The following is a 23,096-nucleotide window of genomic DNA, read 5'->3' on the forward strand; positions in this document are numbered from 1 at the left end:
ACATTAGCACAGGATTTAGCACAGGATTTGCTCTTTTCAGGGGAGCCTCACCTCATCATTGACGACAAGGGCCTTGCGCGTCGTTCTCAGGTTGTATTTGCCCGCCGACTGCCGTTCCACTTCTTCGAACCTTCGTGTGGGTGTGACGTCTGCCTCGCGAGCGGTTGCTCCACTTGCCTTCGGCTTTCTGCCACGTCTGACAAGAACAGCTGGCTGCTGTTGCCGCTGCTGAACAGCGGCCTGACCACTTGCCACAGCCACCACTGCCTCTTGCGGGAACTGTTGCAGCGACAGCTGATCGAGAGTTGTCACAGTCATGGCAGTTGTTGGAGCAGCTGCGCAGGAACTGTCTTCAACTAGTTGGATGCCTTCGCCTGTCTGCTGCCCTTCAACGATGGCTGCAGTGGCTGGCAGGTTGAGATTCCCATCAAAGGACTGCAAAACAAACACCAAACACTGCAGTTGAAGCGTAACAACTAAATTAATAAGCGGTAAGGGACGCCATATGTGCCTGTGCAAGAACAGCCCTCTTTACTGAAACTCTGACAGGGCCTAGGTAATAATAGTCGTGACAATAATTTTTATTTGCATAAGCCCTTCTGGTGACATGTGAGGCTAGACCAAGGGTCTCAAACACGTGGCCCGCGGACCTTACGCCAGCGGTTTGGCACGAACATGACTATATTTTTCGTGAGACACCCCATGTGGTCACTATGTGCTGAAACATAACCGTACAACAAAAACTCTGTTTTGGAATAGGTGTCCAGATTTTAGCCACTGAAGACCGGTATTGGTATGCTTCTCGAGTCCTGACACCAGATGCCCTTCAGAAATGACCCATATTTTAGTTACGAGAAAGGCCTTCTTTAAAATGGCAATGTTAGCTGACATCTTGTTCAAATTCCTCCCTCACCCCGCTCCGACCTTCTTCGTGGTCCCCGCCTTACCGTGACTAAATTTCATGACTGTGGCTCGCTAGCTGTGGTGAGTTTAAGAACCCTGAGCTAGACAGAAAGGACAGATCCTTACGGCCATTCAGCCACTCGTCTGCTGGCCCACCAACGAGGGGTGCAGTATAAAGACAACCACACAAAAAAAACAAAGGGGCCGGGGGGACAAATACAAACTGGGACGGAAAAACAAAAGGCAGTATACATCAAAGCAAAAAGTAGGGGTGTGCGAATACTCGAAATTTCGAATATTTTTCGAATAGTGTTTGCTATTCGATTCAATTCGCACTGGAATTTTACTATTCGAACTTCTCCAAAACAAATACAGTCGTCAGATTGAAAGTGACCCCTTCAAATTTTCAATATGCTTCACCTCATTACACCCTCGTATTGCGGCAAAGCTGCCTGTCAAGGTCCGTTACAGCCGAACTTTGCCAAGACACTGTCAACGTCCAGTTGGAAATGGTCCTTAGATTTTCAATATGCTTCACCTCATCACACCCCGGTATTGCGGCAAAGCTGCCTTTTAAGCTCCGTTACGGTCGAACTTTGCCAAGACACAGTCAACGTCAGATTGGAAGTAGTCCCTAGATTTTCAATATACTTAACCTCATCACACCAGGATATTACGGAAAAGCTACCTTTCAAGCTCTGCTATGGTTGAACTTTGCCAAGAGACAGTCAACATCCGAGTGGAATTGGTCCCTAGAGTTTCCATGTGCTTCACCTCATCACATCCAAAAAAGCTGCCTTTCAAGCTCTGCTATGGTCGCAAGTGTACGAACTCAAGAAAACGCTGGTTCCAACGTGGAGATGAAAGATGTGGCAGAGGTGGGGGCTCAATTAATGCTGTTTTGGGCCTGAAATGTGGACAGGAAGTCCAAAAAATCAGAAGCCGAAGGTTTTTAGCATCCAAAATTTCAGATGTTCTTATATATCGACGTCTACAAGGCAGATTTGGAACTCCGGACTTGAAGGGAGCACACCCTTGTCCGCCACATCAGTTGAGCTACCACAGAAGTTGAAAGAGGAGGAGAGGCTGAGGAAATGGCATCTTTAAAGTGTTGGCACGTGTAAGTGTTGTCGGCAAAACTCTGGCGGCACCAAATCATGTACATAAATAGAATTCGGCCTTTACATTGCCTCATTCTTGATAAGGCAACTATGAAACACCACCCCGTCAGTGCTTCATCAACCTAGCGAAAAGAAATACTTTCATGTTGCTATCTCATAAGAATATGCTTAGGAATCCTCTCTAACTTTTTTTTCTGCAATTTCGCTTTGAAGCATTCGAAAAATATTCGAAAAATATTCAATTCGATTCGCACTCACACTTTATTCGAATTCGCTTCGCACCCAAAATTTTGCTATTCGCACAGCTCTAGCAAAAAGCTTTCATGGGCCATTTGATGAGGAAAATTGGCAACTGTACGTGGAGCACAGGTGTTTTAAAGTCTTCACAGGAACGTACGAGAGGTGCTTGAACACTCGGGGGAAGGGAGAATTCATGCACAGCAGCTGGGATGACGTAGGAGCCGTAACATTTTGTCCATAAGTGCAGGTCTTTCATCATTTCACACTGGCCTTGACAGCCACACGGAATATGCTACAACTGATGATCCACTAATGGGTGTTTCTTTAGGTGCTGCTCATTATTATGTTTGTTGTTCCCATGGAAACAACAACAACAGGAAGATGAGGAGGATGGTGCTAGTTGCAGGCGCACCTAGCCTTCCAATAGCGCGAGCTATTGCTCTATCCGAGCACCACTTGTCAAGTTGACAGAAGGGAGTCATTTAATACTATGGTGCATTTTCTAAACATGCTGCCATCAAAAAGTTCTGGATGAACCATACTTGTGGCAGTATAGACAAGGTATTTTTCAAAAGCTCATATAAATATACCTCTTCAAGTCAGTCTGCATCCACATCACAAACAACTTATGTATTATTTTTTAAAGCTCATGTGCTATAAATGAAAAGGCAAAACTTAACACACACAAGGTTACGATGTGCAGGGTTCTAGACAGGCCTTCTTTCACATGCTTACCAAGGTTTCATTGCAAGTCCATTTATCTGACAAAGTGAGCCCTTCAACATATAATTCTTTGCGATTCTAAACCTTTACCAACCTTCCAAGCATTCCGGTCCGGTCATTAAAAAAAAGCAAAGCTCAAGTAAAAGAACTTTACTTACTCTTTTAGAAATGGTGCATAATGCAGTGAGAAAATGCGTGCATGGATCAGCCACAAAAGAGCTTGTCGAGCAGTGTCCAACAATGGACTGCTAGGGCCATGCTGCATTGTCGGGAGGGGCCTGACAATGGACCACAGCGAGTTAAACACCACGAATGGCTGCTCTAAGTGATCTGTATACCTGTCTAGCGCCTCTTAGCGAAACTTTGTTTACAAGCTCAGCTTGACCAGAACATAATGTGCTTAGAAAAAAAATTCTGCTTTGTTACCAATATCTCATGAATGGAGCCATCCTGTAGCTGGATGAGAAGCTGCCGGTGGGGTCCATCACTCAAAGCATCCTTCTCCTGAGACTCCTGGTTGTCAGTCACAGCTCCGTTCTGGTTTGTCATCTGGCTCACCGCATCATCTTGAATCAAGAGGGCTCCATTGGCATCTTCAGTAGTTGCTTCTAAATGCCAAAGACAAAATGTAGAAACAACAGTGTAAGGTCATGTCGCTGTGACAGCTTGCATGTGCCGCTGCACGGTTCACGGCAAAAGTCTCAAACGGGCCCCTACAACACTTTTTCAGCATGGTCAGAAAACACTGCCGATCGGTAGTCGAGGCTCCCGAGAACACGCAAGCCGAACATTATACCGCAGCACACGGCCTGGAATTTACAATTAATTCTCAAAGTCAGCTAGAAATCGCTCCCTTTTCTCTCTACAAATGGTGCCATATGCCCAAATCACTGCGTCACATATCCAAGTCAACAGCCGTTGGCTGATTTCAGCATCGTGACCTCCGTAGTTACCGTGACCACCGCAAGATGCCGCCACGTGCCCGAGCGCGTGCTCGCGATCACACTAAAGGTAAGCCACGCGTTCAAATAAAAATGAAAAGAAACTGCTCAAGGTCATGACGTGCACTGGCGAATGCACGCATCTTCGTGCCCCCTTGTCATACCCCTCCCTGCGTAGCTTTCAGCGCACTCGCTGGTACGTAAGAAGAGAGAAAGTGCTAAAAGCGTGTGGCAAATCCCTGTAACTCTGATTGTACTTGTCGGATTCTAAAAATTTTTGCGGCAGTCGATTTGTGGGCAATAAGCTTTTCTAATAAAGTCATTCGATGATTACTTGAAAAAGTGTTGCAGGGCCCCTTTAAACTTTATGAAGCTACACCCAAAAGTAATATTTCCACGCAGCTGAAACTTACACATACATAGTTCTTTAAGACACAAATTATTTGTATTAGCTTAAAATGTTGTTTTACCACATTTTCTGCATTCTCGTCATAGTTATAAACAGATCACACCGGAACAAATGTTTGCGAAGTTTTAAATGTGAAACGTCCAAACTTCAAAGAAAACACTTTCAGCCATAGCAGCATTTATAAATGATTCCATGTGCAGTAAACTTGGAAAACACTTGGTCACTTTTAAAAGTTCATCTAATGTGAATTGTTACTGTAAAAGAAAGAAAGGGCTACATATACTGCTTCTGCCATCAGCTCAACATCCATCTTGCATTGCATTTGTACTAGCGTAGTTTGCATATAAAAATCAATTTTTGCAGCACAGGCCTATTCAGCAGTGCTTTAAGACGTAAGCATTATAGTTTGTATGTGCTCAATATCGTTAGTTCTTGTGGTTTCAAGGTCTCGGTGTGTACTCTTGCAGACACAGAGCTATAAGAGGATGAAAGCATTTGCACTGCTGTTAGAACCTCACTTCTTCAGAAAGCAACAAAAAAATCGTAATATACTTGTTGGGGGATTTTACCTCCCAAAACCACAATACGATTATGGGGGATGCCGTAGTGGAGAAAATTTTGACCCCCTGGGGTTCTTTAACGTGCATATAAATCTAAGTACACAGGCCTCTAACATTTTCACCTCCATCAAAAATGCAGCCGCAGTGGCCGGGATTCGATCCTCCGACCTTCGGGTCAACAACGACAACCGTGATGGCTTAACATGCAAAACCAAATTCTTTCTGAAGCTTGCGCCAAGCTTATTTATAAAGATTTGGTCATTGTTACATTTTTGCTATTTGCACAAATTGTATGCACAATTCTTTTCTTCCATATTTCTTTAGCTGTAGCAGGGAACGCAGGTTAACAGGTGGGCTGTACGCACAAAACTGCAATGTGTAACACAGAAGGCAATGGACTCGTGCGTGTATCTCACCCATTGGTACCGCATCAGAACTGTTCCCAGAACTTGCCATCACCATGACTTGACCGCTCTGCAGTGCCAATGGCTGTGACCTTGGCCTTCCACGACCACGGGTGGCATTGGGCCGGCCTCCCTCGCGGTGCCGACCCATGAGTTCTCGTAGGTAGGCCGGCCGGTAATGGTCTTGTAGGTGCCGTGCAAACAGCACACTGTCTCTGTACAGACGTCCGCACTGCGAGCAAGTCCACTGCTGGCGGTCGTGCGAGGAGACCACGCTCGAGGCTGCTTCCAGGCTAACCGTGCCATCTGCTGGCGAGTCTCCAGACAAGACAGCTTGTCCAGGATCAACCTGGACAGTAGTTTGCACAAGGGTGAGAAGAAAAAAAAGAAAGAAAATAAAAGTAATCCCTACTACTCCAAATTTTTTTTACTGCAACGCCAGCATTCTTCCACAGCAAAAGATAAGATGATAACAGTGCTATGGTTGGTTCCTGATGCTTATGTCGTCGACTTTCTCCTGGACCTCAGTGACATTGGTGTTGTTTATTGTACAGCTACATCCTTGAATGAACTGTTGCATTAAAGGCCTCTCGCTTTGCTGTCTTTGTGAGTCTACTTGAAGGTCTAGCTGGGAAACCTGTCTCAAAACATGCTAAAATTTTGACATGCCTCCCCCCCTTTGGAGCATCAGAAAGCTGACATCGTGCTAGTTCCTTCAGAGGTGCCCCTGCCCCCCACAAAAGACCTCTCTCCATCATAACCGGCCCACCGAGGAAAAGCCCTGATGCCTCCTTGGCCCAGAGGGTGAGAGAGGATCACAGTGAGACAGTATCCTGAAGACCAGGCATCTGCCCGATGCATGTAAAAGACAGCTGCTCTTGTGACAAGAAAGTGAGATGCACACGATATTTCTTACGGTCTGCTTACCTGTGGTATGATGGTGACTTTTGTGGGGCGTGTTAGAGAGACACTTCTGGGTGGCCGTCCCCTTTTTCTTTTAGCCGGTGGACCACCCGGCTGCGCGGGTACTGTCGCTGTGGTTGCTGCTTGAGGTTCTTCAGTTGGTCCAGCTGTATTTTTTTAAAAGGCACAGTTCATTCCTGTCTCTTGTCATGCATTGTTGGGGTGTGATGCCTGAACTGACACTGGAGGCTGAATTATCACATCAGTGTTGTGAGGTGCCTGGTAACTGCAAAAGTGCTGTTTCTTCTGTCTAGCATGAGTCCTTGCCTTGCATAGTGTTTCGCAGCAAGGCATCACACTCCTATTAATTGGAACACTGTTATAACCAATGCCTTTGTGGGGCGGTCGCCCTAGTGTGGTAGAGCAAACATTCCAGAAAGGTGTTGTTCCTGGGTTCTAATCTCAGACTAGGATGAACTTTTCAGCAACTAAAGAAATGGCTTTTTGAGAAATCCACGTGGACTTTTTTTTGTAGTCTTACACTACAAACATTTCCCTTTCATGGACATTCCTCCACTTTGCAGGCTTCCACACATATTAATATTTGTGATATTAAGGTAGAGGAAAATGCCAAACCTTGCTATCGCTTGTGTTGTGCTGTTTCTAAGATTAAGTGCTCTGCATGCACACTGGGCAAGTGAAAATAGGGTCTCACAAAGGATGGCTGCCTTGATGCATGCTCCGTCATATAGTATTTCATTTACTATTCTTGATGCAGATATGCTAGAGGCTCAGCTACAAATCGAGTGAGAATCCCTCATTCGTTTCCAGTGCAGAATGGTGGTGCAAAGACGAGACAGGGCCTCTGAACACACAGGCCCTTATTTACAAAGCTTTTAATTCATGAGTGTTTCTTGACATTGGCTGGCTGCCTCCACTAATATGTCAAAAATAAGGCTTGGATTGAAATTTTCCCCCATGCACAGTTCTAGCAGCAGAGAATTTTGCAAATACAGTATGGGCCTTGCAGTTTTCATTGCCCTTCACGAAAGGGCTGAGGCTAAGGGAGCAGTGATGCTTAGATTGATTTTCATAAAACTAAATTTGCATGCGAAAAGCAGAAATTATCAGGTTTCACCACAATATTAAGTACTTTGCCTAGTTAGTGACGCTTACTGTTGTGAGGTACTACATACTTGAATAGTAAGGTCCCAGGGAAGTTCACTTGTAGGCTTCCCTTCACAAGACCCTATATCGTAGCAGAAGTCATCTTGTCAAATGTCTTCGTAGGAGTTACACATCAGTGCATGTACAGCTCTTCAGATGCATCTCTAGTCTTATACGAACACTCTCACCTGTAATACATAGAATGACATAGAATAAAAAATGAGGTACTTGCCCATCTTGCGCCCGTATGGCGGTGCATAGCCGACGTACAGTGTATCACCAGACTTAATCGGCTTCTGCACACTGAAGTAGATGTCTTGACCCAGCTGATAAGCAATAAGGTTCTGCGTCGATGGCTCTGATGCGGGCTCCACAAAGCACATCCAGTTGCACTGATACTCATCAGACGTGTCAAGACAAGTGGCACGACCCTTGGTTGGAAACACCTGTAGGGTGAAACAGGCTTCCTGTGAATCTTCACTTTTCATCCAAAGTGGCTCTTTCTTAATCTTTAAGCTTGCTTAATACACTCATTTAGGTAAATATTAAATGTATGTAACAACCAAGAATTAACATTCACTTGACATCTGCACACAATGCTGGACCTCTACACCACTCAACCTGCAAAGTGCGCATGTATCCAGTCCTGGTCAAGCTGCTGTGTTTCCACACTGATGTGAATGGACTCTACTTTAAAACTGTCTCTCCCCATCCCTCCTAGGAAATGTTTACCAAAAGACATAACAAACGCCCCTTGTATGCTTTTTGTACCCACTGTCGACAGTTTCATGGGAAAACATTTATGCCTTCGTTTTATTATACAATATTGAGCTTCATGCATTCATTCCACCTAGGCTCACCACATTCTGGCACACATATTATAACTACACACTTTATTTTTGTTGCCTCACATGTTTCAGATTTGCCATTTAATCACTCACCACAATACCTAGTCACTGCTAGTCTTAAAGCTTTGCTCTTCAAGTTGCAAGCCAAAGGTTCCCCTTTTACATAACACAATGTGCACTTCTTTCCTATGATGCTGCTTAGAATTGATGGTCATATCATATATTTTACTGACATCATTGAAGCTTTGAATGTGCATGACTGATCAGAGTCATATACACCATCACTCTGAATTTTAAGTATGGCCTCTGAAGCGTGAATTGCTGTTGCCAAAGGAAACAGTATAACAGTTGAAAAGAGATATTTAGCAATTGTTTGAGTGCGTGAGCTTGTGACTCTGTTAAAGCAGTGAACTTGAAAAACAGGACTACATGCACAAAATATGGACAATCACATACTACAAGTGTGTCACTGGCATAAATGTTGATGGGGTACAGAAGGAAGTGATTACAGTACAAGAAACCCTATACCACTTGTGCTGTCAATGCTTTGTCAACATCCTATGCATTATGTAATGCAAAGTGTTCACTGTTTAACTGGCCCAGTGCTTTCAATGTTACAGCTATAAACTAAAATCATCTCCAAGTGCCACAGTTTGAAAAGCAGGTAACTATGGCTGATGTAAAGAATTAGCAGCGGTCTCAACAAGCACAATTAAAAGGAAGCGTGTATTGTGCATTCATTCTTGTTTAGCTAATTCATATGAAATTTTTACACAGCACAATCTGAGTGAAGCGCCGCTTTACCTTGAGCTTAAAGCGTGGCCTTCCCTTGAAAGCACGGTATCGGGGGGCCTCAACAGGCCCAAACTGGGTCCCCACAGCGATGTCCTCACGGGCTGTGACGCGAGGACCACACTCTTCATTTTCAGCCAAGGCCAATGTTGGTGGAAGCGACAAGCGTGCCCGCGACGGCACTGACTTGTCATCGACTTTCTGGGCCAGGCCCAAGAGTGGGCATGCTGCAGTCACATGGCCTTCCCCACACACGTTGCATTCTGGGATCAAGAACAGCAAGTGGCAGGGGTTCACGTATAGCAGAGGTTTGCAGTCACAAATGAATGCCATCACAAAACTGCTCTGTATAAAAAAAAAAGCGAGTAAATCATCCAAGATACAGGAAAGGATGCTGAAGACATTTACACGGCAAAGTGACAGGTCCAACAATTTATCAGGAACAGCAACTTGAGCATAAAGGCTTGTATTGCTTCATCTCATTCCAGTTCAGCAATGCGTACAACAGTCAAATATCGATGCTGAATAACCGAACATTTTCCAAAATGACAGGATTTGAACACCATATGAATGAGTAATGAGTAAAATGTCATAGAGGTCCATTGGTGCCAGTATCCAGCTTTTAAAGAAGAAAGGAGGCCTTACAAGCAACAATGCCAACATCCCAAGAGCTTTGCCAAGTTCTGTTCGAGGAATTACTAGTGAAAGAGAAAAATGATTACGCAGTCAATGCAAAAAAATAAAATAAAAAGAGAATCCTTCCATTGTCAGAGCCTGTCACCTCAACAGGGCGAAAGTCCTAAATATAAAGAAGAGTTTGCTAGCGCAGGCAACCTTTATAAGCAGATCTTTCTTTTTCCTCCCCAGGATTTTTGCATGTCACCTGGCTGTCCCATCGTGTAAACTGGGCTGATCCCGGAGGCAATGTAGAAATAATCTTTCCCGATGCCAATGATGACATGATCACAACTGAGCCAATCTCGGAGACCATGTAAGCAATTAAAGTTGCTAACTCAGTGAAACACCATTGTAGACAGCTGTGTCCTCTCAAGGGTTTCAAGGTGGCTTGTACCATAAGCCTATCCTGAAGGCAGTGTTGTCAAAAGCATGGCCTTGGCCGCTCCTGATAATGCTGGTATATTTCATTACAGTCATTTGAGCTCAGCATGTAAACGTAACTTAAATCGCTGCCTCCTTGCCCAACGAATCAGCAGCATGGCCAGAAACTTTTGTTGGGGAGGTGGAGTTCAATTACCCTTTATGCATGTTCGTGCATGCATTTGTATGTGAGCTTGTATATATACACATGCAAAATAGAAAATTTTTGGAGGGGCCCCCCCAACCACGTCCTGGCTATGCCAGTGCAACGAACCACAATTTCTGCTAGCATGGATCGCCAACGAGCCCAAATATCAACTTTAGGTTGCTTTGTTTGGTAGATAACAATCAAATGGACTGCATCTTCCACACTTCAAGCCCCCTGTAACGAGCAATACAAGATATTTCAACGCATGTCACTGTCTATCGTCTCCTGTCATTAGGACTCTAAGTGAGACTTAGAGAAAGAACTGTCACATGTGCTAAGTAGCCATCTGCAGCAAAAGGGAGAGTTGGGCTAGTTGGTTTGCGTTCATATTGAAACAGCGCAAAAGACGAGGACACAGAAAGACTAGACAACACAAGCGCTGAACTGACAACTGAATGCTTTATTCAAGCAAAACATAGAAAGGGAGAAGAAGAAAGAACAAAAAATGCACACGCAACCTATGCACATGACAAAGGACTACTCTAGTACCATCATTATGTCATCTCCAAGTACGTTCCTTAAAAGTTTTGAACAAAGTCAAAAAAGTTCAAGCAGAACCTCGCAATGCAAAATCGGGAAAGGGCAAGAGGCTAGCGGTGATTCCATATATTCATGGTATTTCTCACCGTATAAAAAAGATTGCCGACAAGTTCAATGTTGATGTACACTTTTCCTCCAAAAATAAGCTCAACAGCTTGTGTGCCAGAATCGATAAGTTGTCTACGAGTGTGAATACGTCATCTAGGGGAACGTGCACAGTCAAGCACCGCATGCCGTTTGTCCCTTGCAAAAACAATGTTGTTTATTCTATTCCGTTTTCATGCGGTAAGGTTTATGTGGGGCAAACGGGGCGCTGCCTCAACATTCGCCTGCGTCAGCACCATAGCTCTTTAAAGGGTGCGCCATTCTCCCATTTTGTCTGCCCACTGTGCCGCCTGTGGTTGCACCCCAGAATTCTGCCGCACGACCACCATTTTTAGACACACGGATTCTCGCATAAGAGAGATAGCTGAAGCCTTCCCTATCTGCAAAAATGGTGACACGTGTGTCAGCGCACCGTCGATTTCTTTACTTGATTGCTAGTTAACGTACTTGGAGATGACATAATGATGGTACTAGAGTAGTCCTTTGTCATGTGCATAGGTTGCGTGTGCATTTTTTGTTCTTTCTTCTTCTCCCTTTCTATGTTTCGCTTGAATAAAGCATTCAGTTGTCAGTTCAGCGCTTGTGTTGTCTAGTCTTTCTGTGTCCTCGTCTTTTGCGCTGTTTCAATATGAACTAAGTAGCCATGACACTACAAAAAGAATATCAGTATTTGTTAGCCAGAAAAATTTGTCCTGGCCAGTCTAGGGCTTAAACATTGAACCACTGCATGTCTGGAACAGTAAAAAAAAAAAGGTCATGCAGAATTTTCTTCAGGAGTTGTCAAGTGATTCGGGAGTTGTCTAAGCGATGAATAAGCGTAGAGTTTTATTGTACGTTGTAGCCTTCCACAGTATGTTGTTTTTTGGGCAGCATCGACATGGCTTTTTTCATCTTTCCTTCTAGCGTACATCAGCATCTGAAACAGCCCCATAGAAGGCACACTCTATGGCCACAGAAATGCTTGTTTGCATCAAATTTTCACCAAGTTGGAATTTTCCTGATGTGTACCATTTCTCATTTTGGCTTTACGTACTATCCTAAAAAGGGCTTTCATTCCACCACCAAGAAATATTTAAACAAAGCCTTTATAGAAAGCATTTTATTTTTGCACTTGCTTTGTACCGCCAGTGCAATGCATTCATATAATTCAGATATATCTACATTCCGCAAGTGCGGGTGTGTAGCCCAGTGGTTAAGACACTCGACTTTGGGCAGTGGGGGCCTGGGTTCAAATCCAGCACCCCAAAGAAAATTTACTTAGTTTCATTTATTTCAGTATAGCAATGATCACCTTATGTGACACGGAGGCAGGCAGTTTATCTCACAGAGACTCGCATAACAATACATTAGCAGATGGCAAATTAATCAAAAGTTTCAAGTGTAAGAACAATGATTAAAAAAAATTGGTTCCAAGGCAATTTACAGAATGTAGAGAAATATTCAGAAAAAAGAAACTGACATCCGTCTTCGACGTCAACTTTTTGTAGATTGCTGCAAAATTCATTTTATTAAGGTGAGTAAGCTATGGTCACTTGCAGAGAAAAGCTAAGCGGCACAGCAGGAAACAAAGCCAATGCTGTGATAAGAAAGTAAAATTGGATATTTCGTAAGACGGTTGATAACTGCTGTATTGTCAACCAAATTTAATTCTCTTTCACGTTTAAAAGCGATGTAGTTATTATTCAGTGGTAACACCCTTACCATTAATTACATGGTACGTAATACACCATAGCAGTTGACACAGCAAATTCATGGTCATGCCATTAATACTGCTCCCCATTTACATAATTTTCTTGTCAGCATGAGCTCACTTCCCTACGAACGCAATGCTTCAGACATTTTGAACAATTCACCTATCACTTCAGCTTGGCTTACTGTTTGCATTTATTGCTCCCTCGAGTACTTCAGCTGCAAATGTTTGCACGATATCACAGTACAACCTCTCCAAGGAATAATGGACTATGGCCTATCAGCTGAAACATCCCAGGTCTCACCCCAGTAACTAAACTACCAAGCATAAAGCCACAATAGAAAGCAGTAATGTACTTCACTCACTGGAATGAAACCTTCCTTGTGGACCATATCATCGGTATTCAGCAGAACACATTTCAAACCTGTTGAGTCAGGGATCCAACAGGAGTCGATACTTGGACCATAGTTTTTCATTTGCATTAATGATGTCATTGTGCATTTGCCAATTAAAGCAACATTGTTTGCAGGTGACTGAGTAATTTACACAGAAATAAGATCACAGCATGACCAAATGAAGTGAAATGAATATGGAATACATTTGCCAATGTCAAAGTACTTAGCAAGTATCATAAAACCAAAGTACTAAACCTGTACGTTTGACCGTACCACATAAACAGAACCCACTAAATCTTAAGTGCATGCTAAAATGAAGAGAATTATGCAAATAAGTTACGGTATACCGTAAATACTTAAGAAGTTACCATTATGTTGAACATCAAGTGGACAACACGTACAACATACACTTGTTACACCTTAAATACTGGATAGCGCGGAATCGACACAGGACAAGCGCTACTCTTAACTAAGCTTTATTAAGAAAAGCTTCCCCACATATAAACACACAGCCACTTTAACATGCGCAGGCGCACTGCCCATTACCTTCACACAGCAGTAATCAAGATTGGAAGATTGATAAATGCAGATCATAACCACCTTTCTCAGAACTGTTTTGCTGCGCAGCACAACAGACATGTCACTGATACAGTTGCTTTTTCTTTCTAATGTGATAGGCTTCCATGGTGACACATCTGTTGTGCTCCACAGTAAAGAAAAACAGTTGTTAGAAAGATGTTTATGATGTGTATTTGTCAATCTCCCGATCTTGATGAAATTGGGCCAACCGCGATATGATCATTGCTTCAGCTTCCCACAGATGCTGAATGCACACAAGTACAATCGTTATTTGTTCATTAAAATTATGAACAATAGTGAATCCAAGGGCCTTTATTTATATGAGATATTTCCCGGTTACACATGATCAATGCAGCATGCTCGCAACGAAACAAACACTGAAATCGGGCCTCTTGTTCCCACCGAATCTTTGCACACATTATTTTGGGTACTAAACACATGTTGAAGTGGCTGTGCCACACAGGTTTCTTGGATTTAGTTTAGTTATCGTTAACATTGAAGACTTGGAAAAACCTTTAAAATGTCTGCCGTCATTTGTTGGCTGCTTGTTTTTGTGACCTACAAGGAGAAGGGCGAGTATGTGAAAAATGTATATTCTTGGCCAGAACAATGGGAAAAACTTTAACAAGGGTACTTGCTGCACGTTAGGTGATTGTGTTAGCTCTGTTCAGAAAAAGCACGCACTGTATTCCCCATCGCCAGAGTTTTGTGCACTCACACCAATTGTTGAACTTGCGACAATACACTACTGCATCTTTTGTGCGACAGTTCGCTGGTCCTGCAGTTCCTTTTAGTTAGTTTAAGGTTGTTTAAGAGATGAAACTGTGACGAAAAACGGTAGCGTAAACGCTATCATTGGGCAACTCACAGCCTACCAGGCACGAAAACACGCACCTGACTCTCTCACAATGCTGACCAAATGTCACCTGCGATACTGGATTGCAGCTTATAGAAGATATAAAACTTAAAAATGCGCAGTTCCTAAGCTCTTCTAGGGTGCTTCTAAAACGAGACTACAATAACCTTTTGTGTGCTTCTACAACGTTCATGCTTAGCCGTGTACGTCTGGGCGAATGCAGTCACCTTGGAGGTGACCCCACATTTTTGTTTTCCCCGAGGAATGTTGAAGATGTCTGTGTAGAGAACGCTTCCAGTTGCGGTGACGTTGAATGCTGCCTTAGCGTTCACGCGAAACGTGAGCGATTTGTTGCACGATCAACTCTCACACCAACCGACAATAGGCACCGTACAGTCGAGTTTTTCAGTGCGACTGCAGCGCCAGAACGCATAACCTAGCGGATAAAAAACGCAATAATGAGACGGGGTTGCTCAAAATGGAACGCGATGTGCGCGTCTCCCTCTCTGAATGAGTGGGCGGACTGCGGCCGGGATACACGGGGGACGCGTTCGCGCGTCTGTTTTCTGCGTGCCCCTAACGGCCAATGCCAGCGAACTTGGGACGGGCCAGTGCGAGCAACGCAGCTCCCTCTGGTCAGTGTACGGTGCCTATACGATCTGAGTGTTCCGCTTCTGCGTTTCTAGATACAGTTCCAGCAGGCAGTGGATAGATATACGACCACTTCACAGCAAGGCTGTAGGTGTTCAGGTAATGCTAACGTAAACGCGGTAGAACACACCCCAACCCCTCAACTTTCACTATGTCGGTGCAACGTTCCAGCCCACAAACCTTGCATAGAACACAAACACAGCAACGCTACCAGATCGCAACAGTTACAAGGTATGCTCAACCTCGATGAGACACGAATATTCAAAATAAGCGAACACGAACACGCACGGCTGACAAATCGCCGCGTACGGCGCGAGAAAACGCGAAAAGTAGCACCGGCGCGCAATAAAATGTGAAAACCTACGGTGCACGACGGACGAGAAGGCACCGTAAAATATTTTCTGCTCGTAAAATCTTCGTTACCGGTCACCATACAGTTGTGACGATTAAGGAGGTAAAAAATTTGATTTCAGAGCTTTGTCAGCTGTCATTAGGACTCGAGAGAAATCGAAGAATGAAATAACTTGCGTTAACGCAACCACATTTTTATTCGGGGCAGGTACCAAAAAAAGCAACATGGCGTCTCTTAGGTGCGTGTGGCTGCGACGGGCGAGCGCGTTGGTGGGAAAATCAGTTGGAACGTACCTTCATTTTGGCTCTGTGCAGGCGCGGAAGGTTCTGCAGCATATTCTGTGACGTTAGCGTAAATGTTTACATACATTTTTTTATAATCTCACTGAGTGTACTGCATTGCACTTTGCCGTCACTCGGGTGTCCGGCCGCGGGGAGCCTTTCGATAGTTCAGTGGAGACAGAAACTGTAACAACGCCATTATCTAGGTGGCTTTCTAGAAATTGTCCTGGGATGCGTGGCACAGTTACAACGAAATCGAGATCACTACGCGGCCTAGCAAGTTCTACCGACGTTAGTTGTACGCATAATTATTGTAATGGCAGCCATTACTTTTCGATGGTTTGTGTAGCCACCTCTGGCGGGCAGTTTAGTTTCGATTTCGGTCTTATGTAGAGAAAGGGGGAAAGGTTCGAACAGCAGCAGATGTTGAACGACCTTCACGAATGAACATGAAAATATTCTAAACAAAGTGCGTTTATTAGTGTACGTAGGTTGTAAACGCACCATCCAAAGTTCCACGAACGTTGAAAATAGGAATAGCTTGATTGTTTAAGGTGTCCCAGGGAAGGTGCGTGTAGAATGAAAAGACTCGAGACTGGGCAAGTTGTGACATTTTTTCGGCGCTTGGTCTCAATTTTTCTTTCGTTCAGTAAAATAACGCATTACGCGGACACATGTCAATGGTGTTGGGAGCGGCCATCTTGTCAGGAAGATGCCAAAAGTATGGTCATCTTTCATTCGGCTGGAATAATAAATGGTGTCCCACTCGAAGACTGGAAATCGCTATTACGAAATTGCGATGCCGGATACCCCCACTTAATTTTTATTTATACAGGTCTGGTCTGGTGCCATCTCCTATGTGCTATTTATGTCAGGAATCTGAAAACATTGATAATTTCTTGCTTATCTGCCGTCGATTCATTAGGCACAGAAAAAAGCATTTCGAAATGCTATTCAGAAACTTAAGAATTAATCTGAATTCTCAAAATATTCTTTCCTCTGGGGCGTCTTCTCTTGGCTTCAGCAACAGGAACGTCTGTGAGACACGAAGAATTCCCTGTTAACTTATTCCTTAACAAAATTTGGTACCCCAGACTTCCTTTCATTCATTCGTTCACTGTTTCCCATAATTTGTGGTATTATCCTGCTCCTTGTTCCATATCGACTAGTAATTCTTAAAATTTCGTTTATTCCTTCGGCAATTGATTTATTCCTCATTCTTTATATATATAAAAAAATTATTAAATTAACCGCCGGTTTCATGGCCGATCACCCGTAGTGGGTAAGAGCCAACAAATGGGAACAAGCAAGCAAGAAACCCTTTTGAGGGGCGGTGGGAGGTCTGCTGGCCTGCGAGCAAGGATTGGGAGAGTGGCCTGTGCGGCTCGCTGGCCTTGCTCTGCTCGACCAAGCCCAGCGACCCGCACAGGCCATTTCTACCTCGAGATTACACCGTCTCGCATCTTTCGGTCACGCGTGGCGGTCCTTCTCCTGCACATGTGTGTAGTCTGACGTCTGTGCAGAGGGTTAGGTGTGGTTATGAAGTAAAGAAATCTGCAAGCATAAAACGAAATTTTCGCGCAAGGCTGGAAATAATAGAGAAAGTCCTTCATCCTGCTAGGGTGGCTCTAATCCTGCTGCCGTTGCTGCTGCTGCAGGGGCCATTACAAGAATAGAATGATGATGATAGGACCTAGGGATTAAAAAAATTACCCGGGGAAAGTCTGGGGAAATTTTTAGAAAAGATTGGCAACGTTGCATTGAACGCCTGTGGCTACTTTCGGTTTCCTTTAGCTGCTTCTATTCAAGGTTACACGTCGCGTTATTCGAAAGCATGCACGCCGACGCGCTGGCAGCCATTGTTTAACCTCTTTCTGAGGCGAACGCAACGATACACGAAAGAAAGAAGACGACGACCGAAAAGGAACGAACGTGTGTGGAAGGGTTTCGAACGTCTCCAACAATGCACGTAGTAAGCCTACAGCGGCTACGCTAACCACCTCGGTGCAGCATGTTCCAGCAGCGTGTTTATTTTGGCCCAACGCAGGATTAAAGCCGTTATCTGTGAGTACACACGTTCACCGATAGGCTGTTCTGACGCAATGCCGCTGTCAAAGTGGCGTTGACCTCCGCGTCTCGTGAGACGTCCATAGTATGCTTCCGCGTTCTTTGATTGGCAGATCGGTTTTTCTTGAACTTCACTGGGCTCCGCCTGGCCGCTGATGCATTCACGCTCGTCAAGTAAGCGCATATAATGTATAGTTTGTCGCTGTGGTTGAAACACATCTACCCAAAACCTGCCGGCCCTGTGAATTAGACCGACAGGTAATGGAATTCCAGCAAATTCATAACTGTCTACCCCGCATTCCACCCTACTGCCAACCATGCTGCCAACAATTTGGGCGCGGGCATTGGCGCGGGTCCATAGTTTTAAAAAAGAAAAGAAATAGTTATGAATGATTTACATTCCCAACATTCCTGCCAACAGTTGTCCGAAATTGATACATGACGTTCTAGACGAGTTGCTTGACAGATCAACTTGTTTTGGTGGTGATGCGTTCGCTGTGAACCCTTCTATTTTAGGTCGCCGCAATGGCGTGTCAGAAAAAACAGGAGGTTGAAACGTTTCTGCATTCGGTCCTGAGCTGCGAGAAGAATGGAATTCCGCTCTCTAAACTACAAGGTAAAACGATCAAGCGCACCTGCATGTTCAATGCCATCTGTGCTAACTTCTTTGCCTTGTTTTTGTCTAGCTGAATGCATGCCTTGACGTCTTCTCGCGACGCCAAACTTCGGCGACACGTTTATTGACAGCCCCAGATGCTCTGTTTCGAGAGATGTGTATTAGAGAACATTGATGTATGTAGATGCAGCAACGCATTAAAGAACACAATCAGGCGCGTGAAAATGTAATTTGTCACTTACTGCGCATGCACGTGTAAAACGGGAATTGGGGGGGGGGGGGGGTGGAGGGGGGAGTGGTAGAAGAATGTGGCTGCATGCGCGAGTAGCATATGTAAGTACATGTAGTCGTGTGTACTAGTACTGCACCTCATTGCGGCATGCATTTTGTTGTCTGGGTTTACATTTATGATGAGTGCAGTTGGATTATATGCTCGCTGTAAAAAGTTAGCACTATTGAACTCATAGTTACGCAAAGAGCTTTGCCCTCTAGTTTTAAAGAAAAATGTCTTGCACAAGCTTTTGACAACTGCACTGCATGAAAGAGGATAAAGAGAACCTCATTTGTTTAGTTGTGAATAGGATCTGAGTGCATGCATGGTCGCAATTCTTTTTCCAGAGGAATACACAGTGCTGATTGGCAGCCCTATACCCTTCCAAAAGTTTGGCTTTGACAAGCTGATTGACTACATAAAGAGCATTCCTAACACAGCTGCTATTCGAAAGTGAGTGGTGCCTCTTTTGTTTATATATTACTGTGGCGTGTATATATGTCCTCTCTTGACGTTTCGTAATGAGTTTTGCTTCCTTGTGCACTCATGATGGGCACTTGCAGCTTGGTTTATGAGCTTACGAAACAAGCAGCATGGTGCATGAGTTCACTTAACTGTTAACATCACAGTTCAGTGCATGTTTGCCCCCTCAATGCAGTGGCCCTGTCACTGTGAGTCTGTAATGATGTAGGGTGCTAAGCTGGGCCTGTTGGTACATATCAGTAATTAGTCTGCATAGTAGTTCAAAAGAAAGTTGTAGCTTTGCATTAATGTGCGGAGAGCTCCTTGCACCTTTGATCTGACTGGCAGTACAGGAACCTCACATGCTTTAATGGCGGTGGCTGTTCTATTTTTCTTCGTTTACATTGCAAAACAGGTGCCAGAACTGTACGAACCTGTGCACCTACTAATATTCCCCAGTAAAATTTGCCCTGATAAATTGCTCATTGCAAGTGCTGAACTCTACCTGAATACAAGATGCTTGAGGTGTTTGCCGGCACTGTTGGAAGGCTCTGTTTATCTGGGAGGTTTCAAAGCATGGGTTCGTGATCCAGTTTGTCACCGGAGCTTGACGGTTTGTAAGCATTTGAAAGAATGGGTGAATATATGGCTAATTTATTGCGCTTAGTGTTCCTTTCGTGACGAAGCGGGGAGCAGTTGTAATCGACAAAACATAATGGACAACATCCCTTGACACCATTGAAAGAAATATTTGGATAAATAATGTGCGTCCTTGATGAGAAGTTTACATGTTGTCTGAGAACTAAATCTGCTATTTTAATTTATATATTTAACTGATGTGTATCATTATGCCCCTGTTAATCTATACCCGCTTGCTCTTAGGTCACCTGACAATGGTACAATCATTGTGCAAGCTGTGTACAAGCCCATGACTGCTCATGTATCTCAGCTTGTTGCTGGTCAAAAGATAGCAGCCAAAGCAAAGCCAGCCAGGGTAAGCACAGCATTTATATTTTATTCAAACTTTGAGCAAGTGCATCTGCACAATGGTAATGGGGTACTGGAGACTTCGAGAAAGTATGCCAACTCTGCAGATGTGGCTGGTTAATCTTTGTAAACAACACTTCTATAAATTTATGCCCGCTTATAAACCTATGTTAGGAATGTTGTGAAAACATGACACTTTTTTTTTTTATTTTGCTTGCAGTTCCTATGGGGGGTTTGCATTGCATGCTACAGAACTTTTCTTGGAATTTTTGCTTAATGCGAAAATCTGAGAGCAACAGATATATTTCAAGGAGGCAGCAAGCATTGGAGCATCCTAAATTATTTACTGATACGTTTTTCTGCTAACCAATTTTGCTTTTGGCATCCAAGGGGCTTAGGCATCATGATGTTGCTATAACATTAGCTTGCGTGATTCATGCAATTGCTGTGGCTGCCGCGCATCACTATGTCCTGGGAAATTGTGCAGCGCTGCCGTTTTATTTTTTGTGAGGCAAATCATCATACCCAACATTATTTTTTACGGCACAAGAGCAAAATTTACTCTATATCGTCATGTCATGTTATGTTGTGATGCTTTTATAGCCAAACAAACCATCTTGTAATGCTAACCGTTACGATTGTATGTACAACGTATGAAACAGTTCCATGACTTGCAAACTGCCAAAATTTCAAGCAAAGGCTGTGCACCCTTCTAGGGAGCCGTGTTTGAAGTGAGAGTGAAGGTCTCATACACGAAGGCCCGGTGCAATGCACACTGCTTACTACTTTGCCGACCATGGCATGTGATTTCAGTTCATCATTCACTTGAACGTGTGCATTGCCACCACTGGAAATGTACCACGAAGCAAACTATAAGAAAACAAAAGTAGATGGGTATTGTTATGGGAACATTAAGCTTCCCTTGGGTGTGGTACATACGAGAAGGGAGGGAAGGATACAAGAACTGAGATCTGGGTGAGTTTGTAAGATTGCATACTTGAGCAGGAAGCGTAAAAAACAAAGACACAAGCAAGAAACAGGGTTACGAGACGAACGCTAACTTGTGTCTCTGTTTCTAGCACTCGTCTCGTCTCTGTTTCTTGCTTGTGTGTTTTTTTTTGCTACCTGCTGAAGTATGCAGGGAAGGAACTCCACTAGCAGGTGCTTGTCGAGGCCACATGAGAGAGTGTGTATGCTGGCATTAAAACTAGTTCAATTTCTTGCTACTGCTCCGATGTTGAACCCGTTTCAAAGCTTTTTTTTTTTTGTTAACCACTCCTTAGGCAGTTTCATACAACCCCCAGTGGGCAGTGAAAATTTGCAATTGTGCCTGCTGAGGGGTCATTTTAGAGTTCCAGCCTTGTGTATTTGCAGCTGCCCGTAACTGCTAGTAGTCTAATGGTTTCATCACCCTTTCAGCGGCCAGCTAGGCACCCTGCACCCAGGACTGGCCCCAGTGTGAGGTTTGCCTGCTATCAAAGCAGGCTTGACAACCAAAAGCCATCCACCACACCGCCAGTCCTGAACCCCATGGCAATGCCACCTAGGAAGATACATCGTGGTGTGAGCAGAGGGCTGCCTCCGCTGGTGAGAGCACTCGGGATCCATCTTTTTTTAGCACATGCTACTTCTGTTTCTGTTGACTTTTGTAATGTTTGTGAAGTCGGTTTCAGTTGCTTTAATAGTTAATTGCATTGACTAGCCCCAAGGTGGGTAGGTGCAGTGTGGTGCAAGCTCAACATGACAAGCTACGATTGTGGAAGCGAAGTAGGCAATACGATTTGGCCAGACAGCAGCACCAGCAACCACAATCAGGAAAACATGGAGGGGTTCACAAAGAAAGCTTTGCTCTAAAACATTGTTGCTTGTGACTCTCTGATGTTGCCACTTTGCTTCTGCTTTTGCATTGTGAAAAGGTAGATGACTGTTGTAATAAAAAAAAGTGCATGTATATCCCATGAAAGGTGCATACTCAGGGCAGTCTATTTAAAAAAACTCAAGCTATTCACCATTTATTCTAATGGGTAAAAGAGTGGTCCTGACATAGCTCTCAGCTGTGTATAGGTCTTCATCTTGACAGGCGCGCTGTCATGATCTGCGAAGGTCTCCGGGCAAATCGTATCTTGGCCCATCACAGACAGCCTCAGTGAAACGGCTGCTGCGTTTCTGGGAGGCAAGAATTTGTACTGTCAAGTACATACAAGGGAAACAGGTAAAAGCGCAGCTTCAGCCACGTGCTCGACAGAACGAAGTTCCCAGTTGCTTGGGAGGGCACCAACCCTGTGGGAAATTGATGGCATGGGACTGTCAGACCTAAATATAGGAAGGTCCAACACTAAAGATAATTGAATTCACCTACTGTACAGGGTGCATAGTTGTATCAAAAGAAATAGTATACAGCGAAAAAAAGCATAAGAATACAAAAAGGATGCAATTCAAACACAAGACAATGAAAAGGCCATTGCTTTTTTGGCAGCAAGTACAACAAACCAAGATTTAAGCACTTGTAAATATAGGAACAACCATGTCGTATCTAACTAAAAGGATTCAGGTCATTGTTTGTAGCAAGTTTTTAAGTACTGCAGAAAATGTATTTACGGGAGGTCATTCTACACTCTATGGCAAAAAAGGCATATTTGGGGTGTCTTTCTGCCACACAACAATAGTCAAACATTGCACGTGCTTTCGTCGCGTTATCACCACTCGCTCGGTACTTGCTTGTCACGAACAACGTGCGGTTAACAGCGTGGCATAGCATTCTTGATAGGAAAGTAGCGAGTTTTGAGAAAGGAGATTCGAGGAAGCCAGATGACGATTATTGTGTGACGTAAGGCACCCCAATTACTCCCGTTTGCCTTAGAGTGATTACTTGTGCTACAAGGGAAGAAAAGATGATAAAAAGTGAACTGCAGCAATTATATATCTGC

General features: G+C 44.0%; 2 protein-coding genes across 3 annotated transcripts in view; one reads left to right on the forward strand and one right to left on the reverse strand.

Annotated features, from left to right (window-relative positions):
* LOC119381748 (uncharacterized) overlaps positions 1 to 16,105 on the reverse strand; it is a 46,354-nt gene extending 30,249 nt beyond the window's left edge. The window contains exons 1-7 of the mRNA XM_037649514.2: positions 15,779 to 16,105; positions 9,024 to 9,274; positions 7,604 to 7,817; positions 6,229 to 6,371; positions 5,314 to 5,650; positions 3,414 to 3,595; positions 52 to 435 (exon numbers count right to left, since the gene is read on the reverse strand). Coding sequence (XP_037505442.1) covers positions 52 to 435; positions 3,414 to 3,595; positions 5,314 to 5,650; positions 6,229 to 6,371; positions 7,604 to 7,817; positions 9,024 to 9,274; positions 15,779 to 15,854 — 1,587 coding nt within the window. The 5' untranslated portion in view covers positions 15,855 to 16,105. The remainder of the gene's footprint in view (positions 1 to 51; positions 436 to 3,413; positions 3,596 to 5,313; positions 5,651 to 6,228; positions 6,372 to 7,603; positions 7,818 to 9,023; positions 9,275 to 15,778) is intronic.
* Positions 16,106 to 17,497: 1,392 nt separating this feature from the next.
* The window catches only part of LOC119383393 (tudor domain-containing protein 7), a 71,060-nt gene continuing 65,461 nt past the window's right edge, over positions 17,498 to 23,096 (forward strand). The window contains exons 1-5 of one of the 2 annotated variants that reach the window (XM_049412494.1): positions 17,498 to 17,830; positions 18,350 to 18,449; positions 19,068 to 19,173; positions 20,065 to 20,176; positions 21,589 to 21,756. In XM_049412494.1, the coding sequence (XP_049268451.1) occupies positions 18,359 to 18,449; positions 19,068 to 19,173; positions 20,065 to 20,176; positions 21,589 to 21,756 (477 nt within the window). In that variant the 5' untranslated portion in view covers positions 17,498 to 17,830; positions 18,350 to 18,358. Of the gene's footprint in view, positions 17,831 to 17,987; positions 18,008 to 18,349; positions 18,450 to 19,067; positions 19,174 to 20,064; positions 20,177 to 21,588; positions 21,757 to 23,096 lie in introns of those variants that run through there. The other variant, XM_049412495.1, reaches the window with a different exon arrangement.

The sequence above is a fragment of the Rhipicephalus sanguineus genome, chromosome 2 (genome assembly GCF_013339695.2).
Source record: "Rhipicephalus sanguineus isolate Rsan-2018 chromosome 2, BIME_Rsan_1.4, whole genome shotgun sequence".
In the NCBI taxonomy this organism is placed as follows: Eukaryota; Metazoa; Arthropoda; class Arachnida; order Ixodida; family Ixodidae; genus Rhipicephalus; species Rhipicephalus sanguineus.